This window comes from Ixodes scapularis, unplaced genomic scaffold (assembly GCF_016920785.2).
Source record: "Ixodes scapularis isolate PalLabHiFi unplaced genomic scaffold, ASM1692078v2 PGA_scaffold0__279_contigs__length_252992795, whole genome shotgun sequence".
NCBI lineage: Eukaryota > Metazoa > Arthropoda > Arachnida > Ixodida > Ixodidae > Ixodes > Ixodes scapularis.
In genome coordinates, this window is record NW_024609835.1 from 139332072 (window position 1) to 139346873 (window position 14802).

Below are 14802 nucleotides of genomic sequence, written 5' to 3' on the forward strand. Positions count from 1 at the left end.
ACTTCATGAATTACGCCGAATTCATGATGTGATGGTGAATTCAGATGAATTCGTAATGTGATGGTGAATTCAGATGAATTCATGATGTGATGGTGAATTCGGATGACTTCGTGAAGTATGGTGAATTCGGATGAATTCGTGAAGTGATGGTGAATTCGTCGGGTGAATTCATGATGTGATGGTGAATTCCGATGAATTCACGATGGTGAATTCCGATGAATTCGTGGTGACGGTGAATGACTTTGGGAATTGGTGATGTGATGGTGAATGACTCCGTGAATTCGGAGGCGGCGGTGATGTGATGGGGATGAATTCTTGGCGCGGTTGAACGCCGTGATGTGAAGGGGATGAATTCTCGGCGGAGTTTAAAAGCCGTGATGTGAAGAAGATGGCGTTTTGGCGCGGGTGAACGCCATGTTGTGAAGGGCCGTGACTTGGGGAGGTCAGAGTACCTTGTGACGTGAATGCAAATGAATTTGGAGACGTGATTTTGTTTGTGATGTGATGGTGAATGAAGGGGCTCTAAAATGCCGACCTATGGCAGACGGTCTTGGCCAAGGACCGTAGGATCAGCGCTGTGCCGAGTCGGAGTGCCTGCTAAGCCTATCTGCCGATCTCGCTTGGTCGGGGTTAGTGGAATCGTGGTCGTTGGAGCATTTCCCAGGTGTTTGAGGATCCAGCGTTCTTGTTCGTCGCGGTCTGTTTCAAGAACTTTTTACTTTTTTCCTGCTGCTTGAAGCCGGGACGCGTGAGAAGCGCACATAAAAAAATAAACGTCTGTGGGTCGTCGCGACCGCGATGCTGTCGGCCATGCTGATTTGATCGTAAGAAGTGTGTAAGACAGCTTTGGTGCTTTCGTAGAATTTCGTCGTAACCTGCGCAAAACTTACGAAAAATTTCGTTTCGTGAATACGAATTTGTTCTTAAGTTTTGTCTTACGCGCATTTTTGGCATAAGATCGTCTCGTGAATCTGGCCTCTGCACTTCTGAAAGTCGCAGGAAAGGTAAGACAGACGCAGACGATGTTGCAAGCAGATGACGTTGCAAAGGAGCAGACGATGCTCAGATGGGGGGTCGCGATCAGCCAATCAGATTTTGGCATTCTGACGTCACCGCTACCCCCTGCGCAAGAAGCAGACGAACTTGCCCTCCGCATACGTTTTGTTTTCACCATTACTTGATTGGTCCTGTCAGCTTGTAGCGTCGGCTGCACTCTAGCTTTAGTAGAACATAGTTTAAACGCGGGAAGAAAAAAATCAAATATTTTTTTATAATTTCGAATTAGCTCAATGGCAATGCAAGAGAACATATCCGCCTGATGAATCAGACATTATCATGAACATACATCTATTTGTAGTGCGTGCGCAGAGACATGTATGGCTACTGCATGATGCACGTTAAAGACCACAGACTTGTACTGGTACTGCACAGTCAAAATTTCTCCTCTACAGCGTAAACCAGTGTCGCCGCTCCTCAAAGGCAAGCCGACTTGACACTGAATGAACACAACCCTCAAATATACTTTTTTGCGATTGCGTTTAATGCAACAGCATCTTTGTGTGTCACCAGAATTAATTCTGACGTAGCCAGGATAGAGGAAATACGACCTTTTTTTCAATTAGCGTTCTGTCGACATTTCTTAATTTTTTTTTTTTATCATCAATATTAATTTTATTTTTGTCGGGCAACGACGAACGTGTTACACAATGTTTTACTATTTTAAAAATATATTCTGCTAGTGAAGTGCGGAATGACCGCACGCGCATAAGCCATCACAGCATACTTCAGTTGAGTGAGCATATTTCACTTGAGTCGACGCTCAATTCTTAGATTCGCATGTGAGCTTTTCTCAGCATCGGACACTTTGGCGGTGAGCTTTTCTCCGATGAGCTTTTCTCCGGTAAAGTTATTTCCGGTGAGGTTTTCTCCGGTGAGGTTTGCTCCGCCGCCCCGCAGGTTGCGCAGCAGCACATCTTTGATAAGCCGTTATTATCTACCTGGGAGTCTGCTGATCTTGAAAATGGTGCCTATTGATAACTATTCTACTGAATAGACCTATTGCTAAATTACCCAAGCATCAAGGAGAATGCAGGGAGTGGTGTTCCATGCGCCGCACATGCCGGCGTCTGCAGCAGTAACTGTTCTAAAGCAAAAACCTAAAACAAATGGTATCTTGCACGTGCGTTCGTCAACGCTTTATTTTGGTTATTGCTTCGAATCTTTTATACGGGGAAGGCGTGCGCCTGCGGCGGTGTGAGCGTAAAGTTTTTGGTCACGCACACGAAAAATCCACAGAACCCTAGCCATAAACAGCTTCGCTGTAAAAAGCTCGCCATACACTGTCTCTCCAGACATAAGCTCACCGATTTTTAGATCCTGGATAACTTTGTTTACACATCGCCACTCAGATCGTTTTTTCGCCTCCCTTTTTCGTTTAGATGTTGGCAATTTGTCTATTGTCTGCTTGCTGGCCCGCTAATTATTCGTGACTCCAGGAAAATCGAAGTCAACTAAAGACAAGGGTGACGCGCTTTGAAAGCAGGTCTTTTCGCCTTGGTTGTATGCTTGTTCTGCTTCGTCTTCGCGGACAATATTGCTTTACGGTAAAAAAAGTCACGGTTCAGCGACACCGCAACAAAATGAGAAGAGTCCCCTCCGGGCCCTCCCCAAGCAGCGGAGGAATCGCGGAGAAGAAGGGGGACTATTCCCCTTTCCTGCTGCAGCCGCCTGTGCCGGCCAAGGAAATATGTGCGTGACGTGAACTGGGGGAAAGAGTTAGCAAGCTCAATAAGTACCTGCTCGATATGAAGCTACTTTTTCTTTTTTTTTAATGTTGTAGTGAAAATGTGAACAGACGTGTCAAGAAACTCATATTCTTGACTTTTGTCATGCAAAGTTTTAGTGGCGCATCTACCCGAAGCAAAGAGAAGCACTCCCTCCCCACTTGCCAAAGCCAGCGACACAAAACCAGCCTACGGGTAACCCCTTCAGGCCCGTTTTCTGGCCGTTAATCGGAAAACAGTGCGGAGTTGAGCGGCGCGTCAAACTTAAATTTTTTTTTGTAAGAAACTAAGGCACTTAGTAAAAAATTGTTTTCTAAACTTTAATGTTCAACGTCTCCCCTTGCACTAGGGGAGGAGGAGTGGTGAGGAGCTTTTTGTGACCACCTTGCAAATTAAGCATCGATTGGCCCTCTTGATAAAAATATGCCGGATGCCTCATCAGGTACACTAGTTTCTTACTTTGTAACTATAAGCAAATTTTATCAAAGTAAATTTTGTTTTATGTGAGAAAAACATTTTATAAGATGAGTGCCGCCGTAATTAGTTTTCATGGTACCGTAGTATATTTTCACTGCACAACATGCACATGCATCTTTTAATTAAAGACATTCCACAAGCTTTATTTTATTGCTACTTATTCTGCAACAACACAGTTCAAGGTACATGTGGTGTATGGCCCAAACTCTATGCACTTGGGACCAAAGGCATGTTGCATGTCTCAAATGACCAGCTGCATGTGCAGTTGTACAGTGAAGGCACAATATGGTAACATGAAAATCAATTATGCTGGAGATCAACTTCAAAAATATTTTTTCTTGCTTGGAGCAAAATTTACTCTGATAAAATTTGCCTAATTACAAGGTAAGAAGCTTACATACCTAATGAGCCATCTGGCATATTTATCAGGAGAAACTTGATGCTTAATTTACATCTTCAGCAAAATTCAGTTTCGGGCAACTTTGACATTTATTTTTGGGAAACCTGTTTGCTGTATTGTTCTCCAATATTTTAAGCATAAAATAAAACAAAAGTTCAACCCAGATAAGCTTTTAAAATATCTTCAAGGTCAAGAGTGCGTCTTATCTTAAAGGCTCAACATGTCTCGTTTCATGCAGGAGTGAAACTCATGTTTCATGCGTTTCACTCCCACAAAACCAACATAAAAAACTATTACATGATAGGAACTCGGGCACTAAACGAAAGAACAATATCAGCAGAGTATTGTATTGCACTGAAGCTTTTTATAGCCCCAGAGCCCATGTTTAAGAGGCGCCGCGGTCGGGCGATAGTCAGCGCCTTCACAGGGAAAAAAGCGCAACGATGGGCAGTCGCCGACGGGTCTGCCTCTCCTGCCCCCTTCCTCGTTGCTAACTTCCAAACGCGGCGCTGGCTTGTTTAACTGCGTACATCACTGCGTGTATTGAAAACATAGTGACTGGTTTCTTTGTGATAGAGCTGAACTGTTCTTTTGGTATTGTGGACATAATGCTCCGGGCATATCCTGGATGATCAATTGAAGGCACTCCGATGCAGAAGGCACTCACGAGTTGACTTCCCTTTCGTTGTGGTAATCATTTTGATTACCATTCACAAAATCATGTCTGCCCTTAGTTCTTTCTTTTCTTTTTTTAATTTCTATATGTATACAGAATACTTTGCATCAACTCAAAAATATGTTTGAGGTAAGAATAATTGTAGTCACATTAATATTTTATTGTTGGTGAACATTTGAAGAACCTTGTTATATTTTAAATTTATTTTCAATCTGACAAATATATTTGCACTACCACCCTTTTTTGGGATTGTTTGGGATTCGGAGGGCTTAAGTCACTGTGACATATGGCTGGTTTAAAATATATAAACTCTGATTTGTTTCAACAGAAGTACATGATAATTAAAATTTATTGACTGTCAAGTTAGCACATCGCTACATGACCACAAAAATAAAGACAACGTTGCGAGGCTAAAGGCCCGTTCACACTCTTGCGACCGAGTACGACTGAGAGAGGCGAGATCTCTTACAACTTCTTAAATGTTTCTAGAATGAGGGAACACACTGACATTGTGGCGCCATCTATGCGGTGACCCTAGAACTGCATTTCACAAAAGCGAAGGTTTTGCGGGATTTCCGAGGTCAAATGTGCGTAATACCCATAGAAAGGCTCGTTTATAACATTGACAAAAGCTTTTCGAGCCAAAAAAGAAAGTATATTGCTTGAGAAATAAAAAAAAATATGCCGGGCCGCCGAGTTTACACTGCTTCCCAATAGATGGCGCCAGTGTGTTTTCTGGTTTAAGAAGTTTTAAGGAACCCAGGTTTAAGAGGTCGCAAGCAGTCGCAAGAGTGTGAACGGGCCTTAAAATTAAAGGCTAAAATGTACCACCCACCTTACTCATTTCTTCCGCCAGCCGTATGCCAGAACGTTAAGGCGTGTGGCTGGGGCTTTAGTTATCTCATTAAAGAAACCACAGCCACAAATGAAGTTTTGACGGCTTTGACTGAGTGCTACAACAAAGTAAATCAATCACCGAAACACGGTATCAATTAATTGATTGCGAAACCTAGAAAATACATAAAATAGGTAAAAAAATTGACTATTTTATCTTAAAACATTATTGTTACCACATGGTTTCATATATACGGAAAGCAAATACCCTTCGCTCTTTTACACTTTAGGATGACACAAAATATAGCTTTAATCGTACACTGTAAAAGAAATAAAAGAAAAAAAGGTGGTCGTATATTTCTGCTGTCTTGCACTATGCCAACGAAAGTACACCATCTTTAACGGTGCAAATAATGAACTGGGCTTCCCATCATTGCGGAAGTTGCGCACCAGATGGCGCGACCTGTCGGGGCAAGCTTTATTGCAAGGTTTCTGTGGCTAGGGGTCCGTGGATTTTTCGTGTGCGTGAACAAAACCTTTCGACTCGCACCACCGCATGCGCACGCCTTTCCCGTATAAAAGATTCAAAGTAAATAACCCGAATAATGCGATGACGAACGCGTGTGCAAGATGCCATTTGTTTGGGGTTTTTGCTTTAGAACAGTTACTGTCGCAGACGCTTGAATGTGCGGCTCATGAAAAACCATTCCCTGCATTCTCCCTTAGCAGTAGGTCTATTCAGCAGATTAGTCATCAATAGGCACCATTTTCAACATCGGTAGACTCGCAGGTAGAAGATAAAGGTTTCTCAAAGATTTGCCGCTGTGTGACCTGCGTTGGCCATGTCTACGCTCGCACCGCCCTCTCTTTGTCATTGTTCCAAGCGCTTGCGTGCCTAATTTCCTTTCCTTCCGCTCTAACGAGGTGGCGGTTTGGTGCGCTTGTTTACTTTCCGTTGGGTGGCTGTCCCATCGCGCGTGTCTAGTTTCCTCTGGCTCCTTGAAGTGGGTCTGTGTCGTGCGTTAAACAGCTTCGCTGGTCATCCTCCTCCTCAGAAATAATTACCTTATTTGAGTAGCTTAGACTTTTCAGAGTTTTTTGAATTACCGTAATATCTCGAGAGATGCCCCACCCCCTAAAGATAACTCACTCCTATTTTTGGCATGATTTGCAGTTTTTTTCAAAAACACCGTAAGGTAGCCCATTTCCAATAATTGCAGTGCCCGGGCCAATGGTGACATTGGTGAAAATTGGGTTAGTTAGCCATGGCAGGAGATAAGCGGACATTTCTGACTGGGAGGAACGGTCATGTATGCTTGGTCGCCTCCCGCTAAGGTAACAAGCTTAGCAGGTCACATGATCTAGAAATAGCAATTTTTCAACTTTTGTTGATCGCACACTGAAATGTAGCCCACTCCTTAGTTTCACTCGATTTGCTTTCAATTTTAAGTGGGCTATCTCTTGGAATATTACAATACACCTAGTTCGGCTCCACTGCAAAAACTTCTGAGAGCGCTCGCATTATAATGTATTTTTTTGCTCTAAAAGAATATTTTGGCAAAAGTTACTATAGAATTTAGCAAACGGCTACAATATTTTTCAAAGAAATCGGCGATCATTGGTGTCATCATCTGGGACGTTTGGCATGGAATGGCCCTTATAGGATTTTATCAAGGAGTTTATACAGGTTGGCACTCACCATTGAAATTTAAAAAGATAATAAGAACTGCGCACTGAAGTACACATTCTCGTTTGCCATTCATTTGCAAAAGTGGAACGTAATTCTACATGCTCATTTTTGTCATTAGTGTAATAAAAGTTAAGCTGCAGTTTCAGCCACCCAGTGACACTGAATTTTAGAAAGTGTCTATTGCCCGGCTTTGCATGTCATTGTTTTTAACATGAAATGTACTTTGGCTAGGTGTTCGGTATTTCGTGAAGCCTAGATAAAAGTGAAGCCTGGATAAAAGCGTGGCTGCGAGGTTCGAGACTGATTGGTTGACGGGTGGGAAAGGAGGAGTGAGGAGCTTGACGCTGATTGGTTAAAGGGGGGGTCATGTGACCAGGGGGTAGGCGATGAGGAGATTGACCACCAGTGCGCGCTGGGGGAGAGGAGCTCGAGAGTATGGAAGGCCCTGGATGGTTGCCAGGTTTGTCAGTTTGATTTGAGGTAGTATCGCTTCATCCTAGAAAAAGCTATTGAGTGTACTCATGGTACGCGTTAAATTATCTGATGGAGAGTGCCGTGAAGGTTAGGCATCTGGCATCTGGAAAGTCAGGAGTATCGCTAAATGTTTTTGTGATGCTAGAACGTTTCACGTAGGCAACACAATTCAAACGAGCGCTCGAAGATCAGCCATCGAAGAGTGCGATGCACCTCACGGGAGCTACCAATTGACGTCATGGATATGGTGTCACTTGGTCCAGCACAGGCAAAGCTGCTTGGGAGCTGGCGTGTTTACGAGCTCCGCCACTTGGCATCATTAGCACGTTACAACCTGGCCATTTTTAGTTGTTCTTCCCCCCCCTCTAAAGTTGAATAGGCCGGGAGAGAAGGGAAATCCGGTTTGACAGGGCTCGCACGCATGCAACTTGCTGCCATATTTCCGCCGAGTGGCACTGCTTTTAAGTGCGTAGTAACATAACAACATTCGGTTTATTTCTTTGAAATAATGTTGTTTTCATGTCTTTTCGAGCAAAAAATTGGTGTCTCCATGATGCTGCCAGAACGTGGTTGACATTTGGACAATAATATAGGCGCTAGAATGTCGTTGCAGTATCCCTTTCAAACCTTTCATACTGCCATATGCTTTCTTCAAGATTATAAAAAAAATATTGCTGTTGGTAGGCAAAAGGCCAGGGGAGCATCATGAATGAGGCTGTACTTCCCAGCCCTGTGCTGCAATTGTTTTCGCACAAGCTTTGCATTATGACGTTCGACATCATCTTGCAGCAATGAAGACTCTTCCAGTTGACATGTGATGCTTGTTTTGGAGTTGTCTTTGTACTTGCCACCTCCTTTGCCAAGAAGGTTTGGCTGTTGTCCCGCAGCTCAGTGTTCAGCGTTCCCCCTTTCGCACTAAACATTGTGAGACGTTGGCACAACCAGAACCGTCCTGTTGTTAGGGAAGGCCTTGCTTGACAGATTTTGTACAGTTGTTCATCAGTTGCTGTTGTATCATCCAGTCATTTGTCTTCTGTATTTTGCTGTACACCCTGTTTAAAGTGGGAAAGCTGACAGAAACTTTCATGAAGCTTCTTTGATCTTTATGTGAAGACAAGTGATAAAATGTGGACAAAGAGGCTAGCCATGGCATTTCACCTAACTGGATGCTTTCAAGTGCTTTTGTCTCTTGTAGTTTGCAGAGCTCCTAGAGGTTTTCCTTGCTTTCTGTGCTTGTCTCAGTTGTGTACCTTACACTCTGACTTGTGTTCGTCTTCCCTGTTGGTTGTATTTTCAGATTTACTCAGCTTTCCTCAGGCATCCTGCAAATCATCAATACCACGGCATCTGATGCCGGAAATTATCGCTGCATTGCCAAAAACATTGCGAAGACCATGCAGAGCGCTGAAGCCGCACTGACAGTTCCACCTACAGTTCATCATGGTTTGTAGATGTTTACCTCTTTCATTACCTTTCATTAACTGACATGTCTTTGAGTCTTTTCTATCAATTTTTATTTGATTGCTGCCACAGAAATGACCTCGTGCAAGAAATGTTCAACTTTGTTGATGTCTTCAAGAATATGCTTTTAAAATAATGATTTGAAATACCTATGCGTGTAATATTTTGAAAGCCTTTTGAACTTGCCTTGTGAATGCTTTATTTTGGCACATTATTTTGTGATATTAACTAGGATTGCTCAGATATTCAAATTTTAGAATAGTAGTTCTGAATAATACGGTATTTAATATTTGCTTAGAGATAAACTGCTATATTCCTATTTTTCAAAGTGTTAATCACGGTGGGTTAGCCTTGTTGAACGTGCTTCCTACTAAACACTGGTGCACTGTGAAGAGGCAACACTCTCGGAATTTGCTTCTGCTGGTGCTGCTTCTCTGAAGTGCACCAATGCTCGGTAAGAAGTGCACTCAATGGGGCTAGCCTGCCGTGAGTACACTTTTAAAAGTATGAATATTGCAGTCGTGCACAAGAGAAACACACTTTCAAAGTGGGATTGTGCTTACAGGTGCGTCTTGTGTGTTTAAAAAGAAACAAACTTTGTGAATGTTGATATCTACATTGCAGTAAAATATCATATGAGAGATGCTCTGACAACCTGCATGCACCATCAGTCATGGTCTTTTTTTTTACATTTGAAATTGTTATCCATCTTTTAAAAGCGATTGTTTTGTCCTGTTTGCACTTCCTTTAGTCCCTGTCTACTGTGCGCTGTTTGCCTTTTCGTCGATTGTTTTAAGTACAGTTTTTTGTCTGAGGGCTATTAAAGACTGGAGTATGTTACCTGATTCCGCTGTGTCATCTATGTCACTAAATTAATTTCTGGAGCGTATCACTGATATTGTTGTATGTGCTACAAATTAAAACCCCTATAGCTTGTATGAAGAAATGTTTCAAAACTAAGAAGTGATCCGTTTCGTAAACTGCCGAAATTATGAAGCGTCTCAATGCTTCGAACCTTCGTGTATGCTTGCATGTAAGTGTACGTTTTTTTGTTTTTTTTTCACCCCTGTAATAGCCCTTTGCAAGGGCTGACAGTATCAATAAATGAATGAATGAATGAATGAATGAAAGCATATTTTCATGTAGCAATGAAATTTATAAATCCTTTGATTACGTATAGCTGGGCATCTATAGGCTGAATTTTATGTCAGATGAATAATTTACTTGCCATCCCAATGTAGGCATTCAACTTTTGGAGGCTGCAGTTCGTAAATATAGTTAGATCAAAATTAATTTTGTTAAGAAATGGATATGTGAAAGCTTGGAAACAACTCTCACGAGTTCGGCTAAGTTTTCGTTTAAGCATGGTGCAGTAGTGAGAGGCTTAGAGAAACTATTCAATATTCAATTAAAAAATATTTAGCTAAAACAGCTATTCGCTTTGAGCTGAAAAAGAGAAAAAAAACTATTCGCACATATGCCTAATGTTTATGTAATGCTGAAATCTAATGTGTTTTGTTTGTTTGTTTGTTGCCTACTGGACCTACAGAGCAGCCTCCAGAGTTCCTAAGCCCACCTTCCCAAGAGCTGACATCTGTAGTGGGGGAAACGGTCGAATTTGAGTGCCTCCTCAGGTCATCCCTACATCCTGTTATCACATGGCTTCGGGAAGGTGAGCACAAGTGTTCAAAGGTCGGCTCCGCTGACTTGTCCTCTGTTTCTCCTGAAAGCAACCACTAATGAAGAAATTCATAAACAAACCCTTTAGGAAAAAAACAGAAAAAAAAAACAACTGACCACATCTCCATGTGGTGAATGATGTTGATTGGAGCGAAGCTCTGGTGGTGCTGATGATACTGATTTGCTGCAGCTTCTCGCGCCCTGGTCTCCGGAGCAGCTTGCTGTGTTGCGTAGACGCTGAGCCGCAGCATGCCGAGCTTTTCATCCCTTTTCATCCATGTCGGAAAGAGAATGTGTGGTATGGAATGTGGTTATATACGCATTTGAGCATTTGACCGCAGCGCCCTCTCGTCTATAAACGTTGAGCCAATGCATGCAAAGTTTAACGCGATTATATACGCATTTGACCGCAGCACCCTCTCCTGTATAGACGTTGAGCGGCTACATGCAACGTTTCATCCATGACATCCCCAGCTCTTGAGTTACTACCACATTTCAGAGCCCCCTACTCGTCCCGCAGTTGTGGCCGAGTGGTTAAGGCGATGGACTAGAAATCCATTGGGGTCTCCCCACACAGGTTCGAATCCTGTCGACTGCGCAAACATTTTTTCTTTTTTTAAGAAGACAGATGGGATGGCAATTGATGTGAGCACGGATGCCGGACGGACAAGGCTAGACTCTAAGAAGCTTCGCCCCTAAAAGCTAGACATTTTTTATTGTGGTCTCACATTGTTGACTGCTTTTATGTGCCAAAATGCCTATCTATTCCTTTCTTTTAGAGCGCAGCTCTTAGGCGCTCGTTTCCGGCTTGAGCGGCATCGGCATCAGCCTAACTGCGCGTTGCATAATGGGACGTTTCCCATAATGACGTCACATGTGACGTCACGAGTGACATCACTCGTAACCGAACGTTGCATTATGAGAAGTTTCTCATAATGACGTCCCATGTGACATCATGAGAATTACGAGTGACATCACGAGGGTCACAAGGGTCACGAGTGACGTCACGAAGGTCACTCGTGAAGGTCACGACCCTCAGGAGGCCTTCACGATTGACGTTACAAAGCAGGAGGGAGGGAGGAAGGGAGGAGGAGGGGGGGAGAAGAATGGGAGGAAGCGGAGGGAGGAGAAGGTAGGAGGAGGGGCATACCCTCCTCCTCCTGAAGAGCTGCGCTCTAATTTGCCATTACAGGGAATTGTAAACGTCTTTCATTTTTTGAATGATGTGCAACACTCTGGTTAAGCAACATTGCAGACACCCTGAAAAACTGTCACAGAAGCAAGTAAGCAGTAGTTAGCTCCCAACTTTACGTGGAACATTGTTTAGTGCCGCCAAAGCAAGCCGTAAGCATATATAAAAAAAGTGAAATTCAATCTTTTCAGGTGTCCTTCCCTTGCCGGAGGGCCGCAGCTTCATTGTGGGCCAGGGAAACTTAAGAATAGAAAAGCTGAAACGCAGTGACGCCGGTCGCTACCAGTGCCTGGTCAACTTTATGCGTGGCACACCGCAAGCCCTTACTTCACTCTCCCAGTCACATACACTGGATGTTCACGGTGAGCGTACCTTCTAATATCCTGCCTCTTTGGTGGGCAACATACAAGTGTACAGGGTGCTCCTGAGCATTATTCGGACGTAAAGACAGTTGTAAAAAAAAAAAAAACAATGAATGGAGTGCGATGAAACTTTTCACAAAGTGTCTCTAGGTGGGGCGTTTATCGTACTAAGATTTTCTGATTGTAGGTTTCTGGAAAAAAAGTTCAAGCCAAAAGAAATCTTGCACACGGAGGAATGTTCTTCGAATGTTCTTTATCTGCTGCATTCTCTGCAGAGCCTCCCAGCTTCACTGCAGATTTGGCCAGTCTTGTGAGCCCCGCTGCACGCACGGTTCGGTTTGAGTGTGACACCCAGGGCTTTCCTGCCCCCGAGGTACGCTGGTTCAAGGATGGGAAGCCCCTCATCATCAATGGACGCATCAAGGTGCGTGAGACGTCTTCCGCCTCCAGAGGCACCTGCATGTGGTCTCTTCACATTTGGGTCATTCCATGTCAAACGTCCTAGACTTCGCGCTCGACCACCTTCAATTTCTAAAAAGATATTCATGGCCTTTTGCCGCAATGTTCGTAGCCATGCCTAAAAAAGTTTTGACGAAAAATTGTTTCTGATAGCGCGAGCGTGGTTTTAACTTTTAAAAATAGCATGAAACTACGCATCACTCCATAACTGATGAAAAATCAGCTTTTTTATGAAGCACCCAACAATATTTTTTTCTTATATCTGCACGGCTTTCGACTTGTAATGTGCTTGGGATTGTGCAGTTTTGTTTAATTTAAATATTTTTTAAAAACACTTTTTTTTGTTGAAAATTCTAACATTTTTGTTATTTTATTAGAAAAATATCTAATTGCTCCAGAAACTTGGTAGAACATTTTACTGGCTGCCCTGCAGGTATATAATCTATAAAAAAAATGTTTAAACTGGTCAATTAAATATCTCGCAGTAAAAAAAAGATCCTGAAGTTGCAAAAAAGTGTGTTTTGACGCATAAGCAGCCGTTCATTTCTCCCTGAGGTGGTCCAACTAAAAATACAAAATATGGTGGGTTTGGAAGAACAATCAATTGTCTTTTGATTCTGAAAGTTTAATCAAAGCAATTTTTGTTTAAAGCGAGAAAACTGTTTTTGAAGTTGAACTCTCGAACAACCCGGCGTCGCTTCTTAACGCCTCTTCGCCGCACGGCACGCCACCAGCGACGATAGCTAACACGATGAAGTCCCAAGAAAGAACAGAGTTTTCTACCGCTTCCCCTTGTCCGTCTTTCCGGCTTCAAGGGAAGAAATTGAAATTGAAAAAAAGGGTCGACCTACATTCGTGTAAATTCGTGTCTTGCTCCAGCGCTCGATGCTGCTGTTTTGCCGACATCGATGCCTGCAACGCTAACTTACTTTTATTTTGTTTTGGGTACAAGTTCGCCTCACTAAATGTTTAGTTTCTTCAGTAATTCTTCGCCTCATCATTTGTCATTCGTGACGATATTTAGGGTGCCCAGGTGGGAGTGCAAGAGTTAATATTGTAATAAAATGCAATAATGTTTTTTTAAATATTTTTATATTAGTGTATACACTGCAATTAATTTAATACTAATACAATATCCAACAATTGCACTGTGCCCACAACAAGTTAGTTGTTGCAAAAAAAGTCTTGTCTATGACAACAAACCTTAAACAATATCGAGCTCAAGGCGGAGATTTGGCATGTCACTGACAAAATTGTGCTGCAATTGAGAATTTTGTCAGTGTGCCAGCAGAGTTGTGGGGGCATTTGCCAGATACTGTGATACTCTGCTCCACTTTATAAATGCAGCCTATGTACTTCACACTGAAATAAACTCATCAGCATATTCCTATTCCATTTTGTTTTATTACAATATTAAATCTTGCGCTCATGTTTTTCCCCGTTTGGTCCCAGCAGCCTTTATTATACAGACAGCAAATATGTACCAACGTCATTTAATCTGCAATGTTTGGGCCCTGTTCACGAGCGTCTGTACATCTGTGCAAGCAGTGGACTCATATGGGAGGCGGTTGAATGCTATTTCAAATGTCACGGGGTAATCAGATCTGTATATTTAGCACTCCCTCGTCCTTTTCTAGTTATCAGTTCAATAAATTGTGTCAGATAAATGCAGGCATAAAGATGTGGACTTGCTTTGAGTAGCGTCGGATACTCGTTCCGCCGGAAGAAACCATGCAGGATCAGCCGGAGTGCCTAGTGATGGAACAAGTCCAGCACACTTGGCATGGCCGGAGGCCTTTCCCATGTTATGCGTATGGGTGAAGGCACTGATGACGCACCAGTTAAGGCACTCTTTGTAACAAGTTGTTTCCATCTAAAGATTGTGGCACATACGCTACACCCGTTAAGTCCGCCGCTCTCCTAACGATCTCATGATACAGTGTAGCCTAAGTCTCGACACGAAGCTTAAAATATACATTAACCCCTTAGCTGGAAACTTTTTTGACCAAAAATATCTGTAAAATGGGGAGTATTTTTTTAAGTGTTTCTAGCTCTCCAGGGTACAACGATAATCTTGAAACCTGAAACAAATTTATTTATATCGAGTTGGATGTGCACCCTGGCACTTCATACAATCCGAAATGGATCTTTCACTGTGCAAGTGTCTTGCCAGGTTACAGCAGGCCCCGAAGTTGATGGTGTTTTTATAAACGATTGTTACGCTGTGTCATCTTCAATTTTCGTGTCGGATCCCAGGGAGCACTCCATCGAACTCGAGAAATCAACATCGCAGTCGCTGCCCTTGCGAGTATTT

At 42.9% G+C, this 14802-nt stretch overlaps 1 protein-coding gene across 1 annotated transcript in view; it reads left to right on the forward strand.

Annotated features, from left to right (window-relative positions):
• LOC8035702 (protogenin) overlaps nucleotides 1-14802 on the forward strand; it is an 88647-nt gene that overhangs the window by 16627 nt on the left and 57218 nt on the right. Inside the window, exons 5-8 of the mRNA XM_040214974.3 lie at nucleotides 8632-8777; nucleotides 10345-10467; nucleotides 11859-12029; nucleotides 12305-12453. Of these exons, the coding sequence (XP_040070908.3) occupies nucleotides 8632-8777; nucleotides 10345-10467; nucleotides 11859-12029; nucleotides 12305-12453 (589 nt within the window). The remainder of the gene's footprint in view (nucleotides 1-8631; nucleotides 8778-10344; nucleotides 10468-11858; nucleotides 12030-12304; nucleotides 12454-14802) is intronic.